The sequence below is a fragment of the Hemiscyllium ocellatum genome, chromosome 1 (assembly GCF_020745735.1).
Source record: "Hemiscyllium ocellatum isolate sHemOce1 chromosome 1, sHemOce1.pat.X.cur, whole genome shotgun sequence".
NCBI lineage: Eukaryota > Metazoa > Chordata > Chondrichthyes > Orectolobiformes > Hemiscylliidae > Hemiscyllium > Hemiscyllium ocellatum.
In genome coordinates, this window is record NC_083401.1 from 28519241 (window position 1) to 28535712 (window position 16472).

Genomic DNA, 16472 nt, shown 5'->3' on the forward strand with positions numbered 1-16472 from the left:
CTTTAGACTGTGGGAGGAAACCAGCACACCCGAAGGAAACCCATACAGACATGGGGAGAATGCACAAACTCCACACAAACAGTTGCCTGATGCTGCAATCAAACTCGGGTCCCTGGCACTGTGAGGCAGCAGTGCTAACCACTAAGCCACCCCTCAGAGAATTCAATTTTCCATGTTGCTGTTCGACCTCAGCACCATTCGTTCCAGGAATACCACTGGTGCTGTGGGGCTCTACAGTTAAGACAATGGAAAAATGGCAATGAATGGGCCTGGCATTGACTGTCTCAAAGCACTAGCGACCCGGATTTAATTCCAGCCTTGGGTGATTGTCTGTGTGGAATTTGTACATTCTCGCTGTGTCTGCGTGGGTTTCCTCAGGGTGCTCCCATAGTCCAAAGATGTGTAGGTTAGGTGGATTGCCCATAGTGTGTAGGTTAGAAGGATTAGCCACGGGAAATGCAGGATTACAGGGATGGCATGAATCTGGGCGAAATGCTCTAGGGAGAGTCGGTGTGGACCTTTTGAGCCAAATGCCCTGATTCTAAATTCACCAAACATCCTTAGATAGCATCTTCCAAACCCATAACCACTTCCATCAAGGAGGGGCAAAGGCAGCAGATACATGGGAACACTACCTCCTTCAATTTCTCCTCCAAGCTACTCCCCATCTTGACTTGGAAATATATCGCTGTTCTTTCACTGTCACTGGGTCAAATTCCTGGAACTCCCTCTCTAAGGGCATTGTGGGTCAACCTACAGCAGGTGGACTGCAGCTGTTTAAGAAGGCAGCTCACCACCAACTTCTCATGGGCAACTAGGGACAGGCAATAAATAGGCAGCGACACCCATGTCTCATGAGTGAATTAGTGAACAAATAAAAAAAAAATTTCATGCTACAAGCAAATAAAACAATGAAACAGACTGGATTGTCTGAACAGCCTCCTCCAATTATAGTTTTCATAAAATGGCCACCATATTCCTCCACATATCAATAGTGACCATAGTGTTATAAAGCATTTTATTTTACACATTCTTTATAGATGGTCACCATTGGCATTTCTTGCTCATCCCTGCTAGTTTGAGATGCAGAAGTTGAGTTTTGCACATCAGCTTGGGCAGAAATGCACTTACAAATCTCGTGGGTGCACAGGAGAGTATCACTATGAGTACCATCGTGCAAGCACTTGACCAACTTCAACAACATAGCTTCCCATCCTCAACCATATCCCACCACCAGTTCTCAGAGAGTGGTACCCCAACAAACTCAGAGTGACTAGTTGTTGATGAATCTTCAGAACCTCCCAAGATTCTACTTTAAATTTAGAAACCTGTAAGTCGTAGATCAGTCAGCAGTGAAAGCTTTCAAAACCTCAGAAGACTGACCTAAACAAGAACGGAGGAGGATGGGGGGCATCAATAGGGTTGAAGAATCAGAATCCCATCATTCAACCTCCCACCTCAGTCTCATGGGTCATCACAAAATTCATTGAAATTCATGTGGATATTGTTACAGCCAGGCTATCCAAATCATGGAGCATCTTTCCCCTAAATCACACAAAGTCCCATGTGCTCATTGACTAACATTGGCTTCCACTCAGGATCCTTGCGTTCAAAGTCCTCCATAGTCTTAGTCCTCCTCACTCTGTCATTTTGTCTAGCCTCACAACCCTCGGAGATCTCTCTGATCATTCAGTTCTGGTATCTTGCGCATTCTAGCTGCCCGGGTTCCAAATTCTGGATCTGAAATATACTCCCTAAACCTCTACACCTGTCTATTTCACCTCACTCTTTTGATATGCTCCTTACAATTGATGTTTTTGACTGTTTTAATGTCTGCCAGTGCAGTCTTGTGTCAGACTTTGCTGATAATACCCCTGTGATGATTAGATTAGATTCCCTACAGCGTGGAAACAGGCCCTCCGAAGAATGACCCACCCAAACCCATTCCTTAGTCCCTACTAATGCATCTATCACTATGGACAACTTAGCATGGCCAATGGGACTGTGGGAGGAAATGGGAGCACCCGGAGAGAATGTGCACAGTCACCCAAGGCTAGAATTGAACCTGGGACCCTGGTGCTGTGAGGCAGCAGTGCTAACCACTGAGCCACCGTGCCGCCCGATGAGTCTTGGGATGTTTCACTGTGTTAACTCAATGATGGTGTTGCGAAACACTGCACTGTGAAGGAGGTAGTGTTCCCATGGACTACGGGGAGAATGCTGGTAAGTGGAGTTGAAATGCCCATCAGCCATGATTGAATGGCGGAGTGGACTCGATGGGCCGAATGGCCTTACTTCCCTTCCTATGTCTTATGGTCTTATGGTCTACAGTAGAATCCTTCCATTCACCCCATAACACGAAAAATTTCAAACAGTAGGAGAGAAGGCTTACCGAGTTTAACACTTTGCACTCTGCCTCCAATTCGCTCAGATGCTTCTAGAATGACAATATCTGTGAATCCATTCGCTAGGAGTTTTTTTGTAGCAGAGAGGCCAGCAAGCCCAGCGCCGATAACTACTATTCGAGGTTGTCGCTTTCTCTGGGAGCCACTACTGAGAGGATCATCTGCACTGTCTGAAGATATTTCACAACTTTGCATACCGCCCAAGCTCTTCTTCTATGGAAACTGGGAAAGAAAATAGTAAAAATATTGGACAACATCATTCATAGTCAAGCAGCAACCTTAAAAATAAAAGTAAGTTTTGAGCAGGAGCAGCAGGATAGCCCTTTGAGCCTACCCTGCATTCAATAAGAACATGGTGGCTCATCTTCTCCCTGAATTCTCCCCTCATCTCCACATCCCTCAATTCACCTAATGCTCAAAGACCTGTCAACTTTAGTTTTAAATATATGCAATGGCTAAGTATCCAAAGCCTTCTCAGGTAGAGAATTCCAAAGATACACAACTTTCAGCATGAAGGAACCTCCAGCCGGTAAAACATGTTACAGAGGCAATGGATACACTCAATGACTGGGATTCCCAGACCACACTTAGTTATGTCAGGTAAAACAGAAGCACATACAGGCAAACTGGTGACAATGCTGGCTCGGCAATGCAATGGTGGAATAGGTTACATCGTCCTCCGGGGGCCTGTCATAACTTGGTTGCGAATTCCAGAAAAGGCAAAAATGTCTGTTTCTCCAACTCCCCAATGTTTCTGAGTGAGGATTCTGGATTAGTGGTGCTGGAAGAGCACAGCAGTTCAGGCAGCATCCAAGGAGCAGCGAAATCGACGTTTCGGGCAAAAGCCCTTCAGGATCCAACTGGAGATGCATGAGAATTCTCATCAAATTCCAGCCCAGCCTTTGTATGACTTTGGTCTGCCTGAAAGCTGGGTGTGCTGCTCCACCTCTGCCCCCAGTATGGGGTGACTCCAATAGACACTCAGAGTGCTCGCAATGGATCAGCATCTTCAGAATGCACTGCAGCAAGTCACCAAGGCTTCTTCCAAACACTGAGCACAGCAAACATACAGGAACACCATCATCTTCAAGTTCCCCTAAAAGTCTCATGCATCATTCCTTCTCCAACTCATATCATTACTCCTTCATAATGGCCAGTGCTGAAGAACGGTTATGCGCGAAATGTCAACTCTCCTGTTCCTCAGATCCTGCCTGATGTGCTGTGCCTTTTCCAGTGCCACGCTTTATCTACCCCTTCATCATGGCCACCTACCTAATAGTATCATGAAATTAACAAATATCTTAGCACAGAATATGGTTTACATTTCTTTTACTTCCGGTTTCTCTTCAGTCCCTGGATGCAGTAAGAGAGATCACAAGGTCATATATTTGGGCAATTGCTTTACCCAAAACACTACATAGGTAGTGTCTCCCACCCATCCTCCCCCTCAAACCAAAAAAATGTCTGTGCATCAGTTGGTAAGGTGGTAAGTGTTTGTTTTCATGTTTTGTTTCCCGGCTGTTTATTTGGGAATTTAGGATAGTGGGAATGGAGGTTAGAACAGGCGAATGTTCCTCCTGCAGTACGTGGGAGGTAAGGGTCACCTCTAGTGTCTCTGCTGACTTCATTTGAGGGAAGTACACCCAACTCCAGCTCCTCAAGAACTGTGTTAGGGAACTGGAGCTGGATGAACTTCAGATTATTCAGGAGGCGGAGGGGGTTATTGAGAGGAGTTACAAGAAGGTAGTTACTCCACAGCCACATGAGGACGGTAGATGGGTTACCGTCAGAGCTAGGAAAGGGAACTGGCAAGCAGTGCAGGGATCTCCTATGGTGGTTTCCCTCAACAATAACTATATCGTTTTGGATACTGTTGGTGGGGAGGGACTTACCAGGAGTAAGCAATGGGGCACACGTTTCTGGCACAGAGTCTGTCCCTGTTGCTCAGAGAGGAAGGGGGAAGAGAAGCAGAGCTTTAGTCAGTGGGGACTCCATAGTTAGGGGAACATATCAGAGGTTCTGTGGGAACAAGAGAGACTCACGATTGGTGTGTTGCCTCCCAGATGCCTGGGTTCGTGCTGTCTCTGATTAGTGTTTTCCAAATCCTTGAGGGGGAGGGGGAAGGGGCGCAGCCGCAAGTTGTGGTCCACTTAGGCATCAACAACATAAATAGGAAGAAAGGCGGGGATCTAAGGCAGAAATTCAGGAAGCTGGGTTGGAAGCTTAGAGTTAGAACAAACAGAGTTGTTATCACTGGTTGTTGCCCGTGCCATGTGCCAGTGAAACAAGGAACCGCGAGAGAGCAGAGCTGAAATCGTGGCTGCAAGGATGGCGCAGGAGGAAGGGTTTTGGATTCTTGAATAATTGGAGCCCTTTCTGGGGAAGATGGGAACTTTACAACAGGATCATCTACACCTGAACCAGAGGGGTACCAATATCCTGGGAGTGAAATTTGCTAATGCTCTTTGGGGGGGTTTAGACTAATGCAGCAGAAGGATGGGAACCTGAATTGTAGTCCCAGTGTACAGGAGGTTGAAGGTAGTGACATCAGGAATAGGTTTACAAGGTCGCGAGAGAATGTTGGTTTGAAACGTGTGCACTTCAATGCTAGGAGCATCAGGAATAAGGTGGGTGAACTTGCAGCATGGGTTGGTACCTTGGATTTCAATGTTTTGGCCGTTTCAGAGACATGGCTAGAGGAGGGGCAGGAATGGTTGTTGCAGATTCCAGGATTTCTGCAAAACAGAGAAGATGGTAAAAGAGGTGGGGATGTGGCATTGTTACTCAAGGGTAGTATTACAGCAGCTAAGATAACATTTGAGGACCCATCCACTGAGGTTAGTTTGGGCAGAGGTTAGAAACAGGAAAGGAAAGGTCACCCTGTTGGGATTTTTCTATCGGCTTCTGAATTGTTCCAGGATGTAGAGGAAAGGTTAGCAAAGACAATTCTCAATAGGAGAAAGAGTAACAGGGTAGTTGTTATGGGAGACTTTAACTTCGACGCATGACCCCGCCCCCACGTCGAGCAACGTCACCACGTCTAACTCCGCCCCTACTTCGATCTCTGTCCCCGCCCCTAACCCCGCCCCCAGCTCCAGCTCCAGCTCCAGTCCCACACCAGGTCCTAGCTCTCAGCCTTGCCGGATTTTCACCATCCCTCCAGATCTCCCCCTCTCTGAGGATGAAAGATCAGTCCTCAGCAGGGGCCTCACCTTCGTTCCCCTACGCCCTCGGATTAATGAGTTCAACACGCGGCGAGATATTGAACAATTCTTCCGCCGCCTTCGCCTCCGTGCCTACTTTCACAACCAAGACTCCCGCCCACCCTCTGACGACCCCTTCTCCCGCCTCCAACACACCCCATCCACCTGGACACCCCGTGCAGGCCTCCTACCCGCCCTCGACCTCTTTATAGCCAACTGCCGCCGTGACATCAACCGACTCAACCTGTCCACCCCTCTCACCCACTCCAACCTCTCACCCTCAGAACGTGCAGCCCTCCACTCCCTCCGCTCCAATCCCAACCTCACCATCAAACCCGCAGACAAGGGAGGCGCGGTGGTAGTTTGGCGCACTGACCTGTACACCGCTGAAGCCAAACGCCAGCTCGCGGACGCCTCCTCTTATCGCCCCCTTGACCACGACCCCACCTCCCACCACCAAACCATCATCTCCCAGACCATCCAGGACCTCATCACCTCAGGGGATCTCCCATCCACCGCCTCCAACCTCATAGTCCCACAACCCCGCACCGCCCGTTTCTACCTCCTGCCCAAAATCCACAAACCTGCCTGCCCCGGCCGACCCATTGTCTCAGCCTGCTCCTGCCCCACCGAACTCATCTCCCAATACCTCGACACGGTCCTGTCCCCTTTAGTCCAAGAACTCCCCACCTACGTTCGGGACACCACCCACGCCCTCCACCTCCTCCAGGATTTTCGCTTCCCCGGTCCCCAACGCCTTATTTTCACTATGGACATCCAGTCCCTGTACACCTCCATCCCCCATCACGAAGGACTCAAAGCCCTCCGCTTCTTCCTTTCCCGCCGCACCAACCAGTACCCTTCCACTGACACCCTCCTTCGACTGACTGAACTGGTCCTCACCCTGAATAACTTCTCTTTTCAATCCTCCCACTTCCTCCAAACTAAAGGAGTTGCCATGGGCACCCGCATGGGCCCCAGCTATGCCTGCCTCTTCGTAGGATATGTGGAACAGTCCATCTTCCGCAACTACACTGGCACCACCCCCCACCTTTTCCTCCGCTACATCGATGACTGTATCGGCGCTGCCTCGTGCTCCCACGAGGAGGTTGAACAGTTCATCAACTTTACTAACACCTTCCATCCCGACCTGAAATTCACCTGGACTGTCTCAGACTCCTCCCTCCCCTTCCTAGACCTTTCCATTTCTATCTCGGGCGACCGACTCAACACAGACATCTATTATAAACCGACTGACTCCCACAGCTACCTGGACTACACCTCCTCCCACCCTGAACCCTGTAAAAACGCCATCCCATATTCCCAATTCCTTCGTCTCCGCCGCATCTGCTCCCAGGAGGACCAATTCCAACACCGCACAGCCCAGATGGCCTCCTTCTTCAAGGACCGCAGATTCCCCCCAGACGTGATCGACGATGCCCTCCACCGCATCTCCTCCACTTCCCGCTCCTCCGCCCTTGAGCCCCGCTCCTCCAACCGCCACCAAGACAGAACCCCACTGGTTCTCACCTACCACCCCACCAACCTGCGCATACAACGTATTATCCGCCGCCATTTCCGCCACCTCCAAACGGACCCCACCACCAAGGATATATTTCCCTCCCCTCCCCTATCAGCGTTCCGCAAGGACCACTCCCTTCGTGACTCCCTTGTCAGATCCACACCCCCCACCAACCCAACCTCCACCCCCGGCACCTTCCCCTGCAACCGCAGGAAATGTAAAACTTGCGCCCACACCTCCACACTCACTTCCCTCCAAGGCCCCAAGGGATCCTTCCATATCCGCCACAAGTTCACCTGTACCTCCACACACATCATCTATTGCATCCGCTGCACCCGATGTGGCCTCCTCTATATTGGTGAGACAGGCCGCTTACTTGCGGAACGCTTCAGAGAACACCTCTGGGCCGCCCGAACCAACCAACCCAATCACCCCGTGGCTCAACACTTTAACTCCCCCTCCCACTCCACCGAGGACATGCAGGTCCTTGGACTCCTCCACCGGCAGAACACAACTACACGACGGCTGGAGGAGGAGCGCCTCATCTTCCGCCTGGGAACCCTCCAACCACAAGGTATGAATTCAGATTTCTCCAGCTTCCTCATTTCCCCTCCCCCCACCTTGTCTCAGTCGGTTCCCTCAACTCAGCACCGCCCTCCTAACCTGCAATCCTCTTCCTGACCTCTCCGCCCCCACCCCACTCCGGCCTATCACCCTCACCTTGACCTCCTTCCACCTATCCCACCTCCATCGCCCCTCCCCCTAGTCCCTCCTCCCTACCTTTTATCTCAGCCTGCTTGGCTCTCTCTCTCTTATTCCTGATGAAGGGCTTATGCTCGAAACGTCGAATTCTCTATTCCTGAGATGCTGCCTAACCTGCTGTGCTTTGACCAGCAACACATTTGCAGCTGTGATCTCCAGCATCTGCAGACCTCATTTTTTACTCGGAGACTTTAACTTCCCCAACATTGACTGGGAATACTATAGTTCAAGTAGTTTAGATGGGTCAGTTTTTGTTCAAAGTGTGCAGGATGGTTTTCTGACACAGAATGTAGAAAGGCCAACAAGGGGCGATGCCATATTGGATTTGGCAATGGGGAATTAACTTGGCCACATGTTTGATTTGGAGGTAGGTGAGCACTTTGGTGATAGTGACTATAATTCAATTCTTTTTAAGATTATCTACAATGTGGAAACAGGCCCTTCGACCCAACAAGTCCACACCAACCCACCGAAGCCCAACCCACCCAGACCCATTCCCCTACATTTACCCCTAACACTACGGGCAATTTAGCCTGGCCAATTCACCTAACCTGCACATTTTTGGACTGTGGGAGGAAACCGGAGCACCCGGAGGAAACCCACACAGAGAATGTGCAAATTCCACACAGTCAGTCGCTTGAGGCGGGAATTGAACCTGGGTCTCTGGCGCTGTAAGGCAGCAGTGCTAACCACTCTGTTTACAATAGCAACGGGCAGGGATAGGTACATATCACATGGAAAGAGGTATAACTGGAGGAAAGGCAATTATGATGTGATTAGGCAAGATTCAGGATACACAGCATGGGGAAGGAAACTGTTGGGGATGGACACACTTGAAATGTGGAGTTATTCAAGGACCAGCTAGGGAGGTAGTTGTCGAGAGAGGGAGCCATGATTTACTAAAGAAGTTGAAGCTCTTGTCAAGAGGAAGAGGACGGCCTATGTGAGCATGAGGCATGAAGCCTCATTTAGGGGCCCTGAGAGTTATAAGTTAGCCAGAAAAGATCTGAAGAGAGGGCTAAGAAGAGCCAGAAGGGGACATGAGAAGTTGTTGGTGGATAGGATCAAGGAAAATCCTAAGATCTTCCATATGGACATCAGGAGTAAAAGAATGACTAGAGTAAGATTAGGGCCAATCAAGGATAATAGTGTAAAGTTGTATTTGGAACCTGAGGACATAGGGAAAGCGCTTAATGAATACTTTTTGTCAGTATTCACATTGGAAAAGGGCAATGTTAGTGAGAATACAGAGATACAGGCTAGTGGATTAGGTGGTATTGAGGTTGACAAAGAGGAGGTTTTAGCAATTTTGGAAAATCTGAAAATCGATAAGAGCCCTAGGCCGGATGGGATTTATCGTCAGCTTCTCTGGGAAGTCAGTGAGGAGATTGCAAAGTCTTCATTGTCAACAGGAGTAGTGCCAGAAGACTGGAGGATAGCAAATGTTGTTCCCTTGTTTAAGAAGGGGAGTCAGGACAACCCTGGTCATTATAGGCCAGTGAGCCTTATTTCAGTTGTGGGTAGCTGTTGGAAAAGATTAGAAGAGATTGGATTTATAATTACCTGGAAAGGAATAATTTGATTAAGGATAGTCAATATGGTTTTGTGAAGGGTAGGTCGTGCTTCATGAACCTTATTGAGTTCTTCAAGAAGGTGACAAAACAGGTGGATGAAGGTAAAGTGGTTGATGTGGTCTATGTGGATTTCAGTAAATGGGGTCCCACATGGTAGGCTATTGCACAAAATACAGAGTTTCGAGATTGAAGATGATTTAGCAGTTTGGATCAGAAATTGGTGTGCTGATAAAAGACAGAGGGTGGTAATTGATGGGAAATGTTCATCCTGGAGCTCAGTTACCAGTGGTGTGCTGCAAGGATCTGTTTTGGGGCCTCTGCTGTTTGTCATTTTTATAAATGATCTGGAGGTGGGCATTGAAGCAAGGGTTAGCAAGTTTACAGATGACACTAAGGTAGGCAGAGTTGTGGATGGTGCCGAAGGAAGTTGTGGTTTACTGAGGGACATAGATAAGACGAACAGCTGAGTTGAGAAGTGGCAAATGGAGTTTAATGTGGAAAAGTGTGAGGTTGTTCACTTCAGAAGAAGTAACAGGAATGCAGAGTACTGGGTTAAAGGTAAAGTTCTTGGCAGTGTAGATAAAGCGGGAGATCTTAATGCATAAACCCCTGAAAGTTGCTACCCAGGTTGATATGGTTGTTAAGAAGGCATATGGTGCGTTGGTGTTTATTGGTAGAAGAATTGAGTTTCGGAGCTATGAGGTCAAGTTTCATCTGTACAAGATACTGGTAAGGCCGCAACTGAAGCAATGCAGTTCTGGTCACCGCATTATAGGAAGGATGTGGAAGCTTTGGAAAGAGTTCAGAGGAGGTTTACTACGATGTTGCCTGGTATGGAAGGGAGGTCTTATAAGGAAAAGCTGAGTAAACTGGGGCTGTTTTCACTGGAGAGAAGAATGTTGAGAGGTGACTTAATTGAGACATATAAGATAACCAGGAAGTTAGATAGGGTGGACAGTGAGAGCCTTTTTCCTTGGATGGTGAAAACTAACATGAGGGGGCATAGCTTTAAATTGAGGGGTGATAGATTTAGGACAGATAGCAGGGTAATTTCTTCACTCAGAGAGTAGTTAGGGCATGGAACGGCCTGCCTGCCTGAGTAGTCTCACCGACGTTAAGGGCATTTAAATGGGCATTCGACAAACATATGGATAATAATGGAACAGTGTTGGTTAGATGGGCATCAGATTAATTTCACAGGTCAGCACAACATCGAGGGCCGAAGGGCCTGTACTGCGCTGTAACATTCTGTGTTCTAGAAGATAGGTGCATGTACCAAACGAGCTGCCAAAGGAAGTGGTGGAGGCTGGTATAATTACAACATTCAAAAGGCATCTGGATGGGTATATGAATGGAAGGGTTTAGAGGGGTATGAGTCAAATGCTGGCAAATGGGACTAGATTTATTTAAGATACCTGGTCAGCATGGACTAGTTGAATTGGAGGGTCTATTTCCATGTTGTAGGTCTCTATGGCTCTGTGACTCTATGGCTCATTGTATCTTTGCTGGCACTTTGGAATACTTACTCATCCTTTTTCCCCACTCCTATGTCATAGCGATGCAAGGATTGGTCCAGTTTCTTTTCTGAAGGTTGCTATATGACCTGCTTTCAGCCAGTGCATTCCACATCATAACAACTTGCAAAACAATATTTCCTTGGGCTCTTTTGCAAATAATCTTAAATTTCTGCTTTTTGTTTCAGATCACTAAAGTTCTTTGTTTTATTGGTGCTGTACAGACTGGAATTGTACACTGAAACCCAGTGAATCATAGGTGCAGCAGACTCTATGGGGAATTGTCCAGAAATTGAAGATCGTAAACAGGCAATTCCCTTGCATCTACAAGAAAGTGAGGACTGCAGATGCTGGAGATCAGGGCTGAAAAATGTGTTGTTGGAAAAGTGCAGTAGGTCAGGCAGCATCCAAGGAACAGGAGAATCGACCCGTTTCGGGCATAAGCCTTCCTGAAGAAGGGCTTATGCCCGAAATGTTGATTCTCCTGCTCCTTGGATGCTGCCTGACCTGCTGCACTTTTCCAGCAACACATTTTTCAATTCCCCTGCATCTTAAAGTCTCCACAAGAAAAGCCCTTAACATCAGAGAAATCAAGAGTGTACCACTTCCGTTAAGTTGATAGTTACCTAGGAAAAGGTTTGACTATTGTTTGGTGAGTTGTTATGGTGCAGCTAACTGTAAAGGCAGTGAAAGCAGGTTCAAAAGCAATCTTCAGAAAGGGGATTGGAAATTGCCTCCGAACTGCCTGGAAATGACCAGCTTTGCTGTAAATGAATGCAAACATTTTCAATTTTCTGTGGCATTAGGTTTCATTACAAACTATTTTAGAGCAACAAACAAAAGGTCAAAAGAGATGTGCTGCAAAAGAACAGGCCCTTTGATCCTCCAAGCCTGTGCTGATCATCACACCCTAACTCAACTGAAAAGCAAACCTTCTGCCCTAATCCAGTCCATATCCCCCTAATCCCTCCCTGTTCATGTCACCATCCAAAAACCTCTTAAAAGTCACCAATGTGCCAGCTTTCACCACCTCTTCTGGCAGTGCATTCCAATCCCCAAATCAGTTAATGTCCACATTAAAATAATAATTCTCATTTATATATCAAAAACATTTGTGCTTAACATCTAATCCAGTGACTCGTAAAAAAACTGTTCTTCCTTTTTTATTTCCTTGAAAACCTTCTTCTTTGTTTTTGTTTACACTTCAGTCCCACGCTCCTGATCTTTGGGCACTCTGCGCAGAGCGGGGAGGGTAGATCAGAGGACCTCCTCGTGGGTCTGCTTCTGGCTCTGGTCAAACTGGCCATAAATAGATCCAGGGGGTCATTATGGCTGATTGCCTGCCCCTCTTCAGCAGGCATGTCAGTGCCCGGGTGTCCTTGGAGAAGGAGCACATGGTGTCCACCAACACCTTTGAGATTTTCAGGGAAAGGTGGGTACCCGCAGGGAGTGGAGTGTATTATTTCCCCCCCCCCCACACAATTCTATTTTCATTTGATGCCTGCCCTCCCGTTCACTGTTTGATCTCACAGCATTTCCCTCTGAGAAGGACACTGCTTGTCACTGGCCACCCTGGTGTTACCTTTCTTCCTAGTGATGGAAGTTGAATAAAGCTTTGTACACCTGTTGTCTTTCACTGTGTCTCACACCTGCACACACATACACATCATGGGTGCTGGGGAAAATATATGCATATGGGCGATATAGTGGGGATAAAGACATTTTTTAAAACAGAAAAAAAACTGTTTTACTGCAAGTTTTCCTGAGTGTTCATTAAAATTGCAAAACTATGAAATGGTGGAAACCACAGAAGATTTCAGGTGCTCGTCTGACAGAGGTTCCAATGATTCACCAACACACGGGTGAAAGGAAGACAGCTCAATGAGACATACTGCTCCAGGGAAAAGACATTTCTCTTACAAGGGATTGGAGAACGAGGAACTGCGTCCCTTGGAGAGCGGAAGGACAAGAGATTTGGCAGAAGTTTTCAAAATCATGAAGGGTCTGGAACAGAGTGGATAGGGAGAAACTGTTCCCATTTGTAAACAGATGGAAAAGTAGAGAGCACCATATTAAAACAGTTTGCAAAAGAAGCAAGTGTGAGATGAGAAAATGCTGTGGTGGAAGAGTGGTGGGAGCATTCAAGGATAATTATTTAAGCAGAAAGAAAGGACAGGGGTCCAGGGAAACGGCTGGAAATTGGCACTGAGCCAAAATGCTCAGGGAGCTAGTGAGGACAAGTTGGGCCGAATGGCCTCATTCTGCATTTGAACAATTCTACGGTTCTGTTCTCCAGAAAACACAAATAAGAATGCACAAAGATGATAGTTAGAGTTCCACCTAAAAGTCGTTTCTTCTGTATTTGGACGGTTGCCCTTTTGCAACCCCACATTATCGCAAAACTGTGTGGTGCTGGAGAAACGCAGCAGCTCAGGCAGCGTCCGAGGAGCAGGAGAATGCACATCAGGGTTTATGCCTGAAACGTCGAACCTCCTGCTCCTCGGATGCTGCCTGACCTGCTGTGCTTTTCCAGCACCACATTCACTGACTCTGACTCTCCGGCATCTGCGGTCCTCACTTTCCCCGGCCCCACATTATATAGAAAAACCGCGCTTTAGAAACAGCGCTGAAAGCGCTGGCGACGTAATCGCGTTACAGCCAACATGAAGTCCGCGCTGTGGAAACCGAGTCCTGATTAGTTACCTGCCTTGCAGCGCGTTATAAAAGAACGCCGGTACCTAGAAAGCTGGTGGGCGAGGAGACTGTGAGCAGGTCTGTTGGGGTTAGCAAGCGGCCAGCCAGTGGGTTCGGCAGTCTGAAGGGATGAGGTTTTAAACGGGGGAGACCCGCCTCCCTGCAGGGTTTGGAGATGCTGCAAATGTGGGAGCGAGCACATGACCCACGGGCAGCTCTGAAGACAGCACCTTGCCGCCGCTGCACACTGGTTTGCTTTATGTCCCTCCTCTCAGGGGGCGGGGAAACCCCAAGCATAAGCTCCACACACTCCTCCGAAAATCTTTGCATGATGCAAAGTAAATATTTCACAAAAGGATTCCCCCTTCTCCACCAGTGAGGTGTTGGGGCGACATTCCCCACCAGTTCTGTGCCTATCTGTTCATCATGCAAATACTTAAGTACTTTCACTGCAGTTCTAAAGTTCTCCTCAGAGTGACAGGGAGGGATGGGAACTGCGAAGTTTGACCACTTTCATCCGAGTGCACCTCCCGTGTACTGACAGAAGGACGACTTAATGATAAACTAACATCCCCAGGTTTTGAAAATATTCTTCCAGCCGTCACAGTTCCACATGTAAACAGCCTGGTGAAACCTGACCCCAGGAATAGCCTGAGTGCTGTTTGCCTCTGACACTGACTCCACAGCGTTCGCTACATGTTAAATGCGCTAATGAGACTGATGAAAGTGGGGGCTGCTGTGGAACGTGATAGCGTCAGCATGGATCAAACGGGCCGAGTGGGCTAGCTCCCGGGAATAGTCCTGGGCGAACTCTAGCCCAGATGCTGAAAGGAATTCAAAACAAAACGACACCCCTCACAAAACAGGTGGGCAAACCCGAGTCTGGAACATGGAAAGCCATTGCTCACAATAGTTCAGCTGCTTTGAAAAGGAACCAAACCCCTTCCCACTCAAACGCTCCCAGATAGAATTTTTTAATGTAAATAAATTAAGTGTAGCGGGTCTGAGAAACTCAGTGTTCGGGCCAAAAGGAGAAATCTTGTTTGCAAGTAAGTTGTTACCAAACAGGATATCAAATAGACCCAGTGGGGGATAATGGTTTTTCAAAAGTGCTGATATAAAAACTGAGCGAAAAGATACATGGAGCGCCAGGGCATCATCGTCAATTTTTAGCGATAACATTTTTTTGGGGGGAAAAAAACAATCCTTCACTCTCCCCTTCAAATCTGTCTAACAGCAGCGGAGACAGTCTCTGGCAACCGAGCGGTGTGTTGCCACGTACTGACGGTGGACAAAGCAATACTCTATCCGTGTGTGCAACAACAACAACTTGGTTTCTCTGGAGACAAACACAGTCCGTCGCCAAAGAGCACTTCATTAATGATATTAAAAACAGGGGAAAGGATCGCGGTGACAGACAGGTCAGCAACCCAGCCGGGGCATCAAATACCCCAGGGACCTTCCGTTCGTGAATCATCAGTCGTGAAGGGACACTATTCCCCTCCGATTTAAAAAAAAGGAATATTTATACCGACGGCCCTCCATTGCAATGATACGGAGTTTTAACAAAGGGTTTTCTCACGAAAAAAGGATCTACCTTGCCCCGATCTTCCGCCCGCAACACAGAATCACCAGCTGAGCCCCGGCCGTGCGACTCCGCTTGCCCAGCGTTCCGCTCCTCTCCCTCTCCCTCTCCCTCTCTCTCTCTCTCCTCCTCCTCCTCCTCTCTCTCTCCTTGTCTCCGCCTGTTTTGCAGCTGATCCGGAGAAACCCAGAAGAAGCCAGCGAGTCCCTGCTCGGCGCAGGCGCAGCACGCCGCCACTGTGTCAATTTCATGTGTCAATTTCAGCCAGAGTGCGCGCGCACCACGTGCTAACGCCAGGCACAGGCGGTCACCCCCACCCGAACTGCTCCTTCCACCCAATTAGCCACCATTGCCCCTCGCTACACTCAACGTTAACCCAAGCCAGCCCACAATACCCACCCAAACCACTCTCCGCAACACCCAACCAAACCACTCTTCACAATACCCAACCACACCATAACCCTCCTCTCAGCCACAACACCCAACCAACCCACTCTCCACAATACCCAACCAAACTATCCCCTTTCTCACACCTACAAAACCGACATAAAACAACTCTCCATAATACCCAAACAAACCATCCACCACCACACACCCATAACACTGACCCAAACCATCCCCCTCCTCACACCCACAATACCCAGCCAAACCACTCTTCACTATACCCAACCAAACCATCCCCCTCCTCACATCTACAATACCGACGCAAACCACTCTCCACAATATCCAACCAAACCATCACTCTCCTCACATGCACAATACCCACCCAACCTCTCTCCACAACACCCAGACAAACCATCCCCTCCTCACACCCACAATACGACCGAAACCACTCCACAATACCCAAACAAACCATCCCCATCCTCACACCCGAATTACCGACCCAAACAAGTCTCCACAATACCCAACTAAACCATCCCCCTCCTCATACTCATAATACCCAACCAAATCATCCCCCTCCTCACACCCACAATACGGACCCAAACCCCTCCCCTACTCACACTCACAATACCCACCCAAGCCACTCTCCACAATACCCAACCAAACCATCCCAATCCTCACACCCAGAATACCCAACCAAACCATCCCCCTCCTCACACCCAGAATACCCACACAAACCACTCTCCATAATACCCAAACAAACCAGTCCCCTCCTCACACCAACAATACTGAACCAAACCATACTCCATGATAACCAACCAAACCATCTCCT

General features: G+C 48.3%; 1 protein-coding gene across 2 annotated transcripts in view; it reads right to left on the reverse strand.

Moving 5' to 3' along the window:
- smox (spermine oxidase) overlaps window positions 1–15408 on the reverse strand; it is a 44982-nt gene extending 29574 nt beyond the window's left edge. For both annotated transcript variants that reach the window (XM_060841120.1, XM_060841206.1), the window contains exons 1-2: window positions 15272–15408; window positions 2393–2627 (exon numbers count right to left, since the gene is read on the reverse strand). In XM_060841120.1, coding sequence (XP_060697103.1) covers window positions 2393–2600 — 208 coding nt within the window. In that variant the 5' untranslated portion in view covers window positions 2601–2627; window positions 15272–15408. The remainder of the gene's footprint in view (window positions 1–2392; window positions 2628–15271) is intronic.
- Between the last annotated feature and the right edge of the window lie 1064 nt (window positions 15409–16472).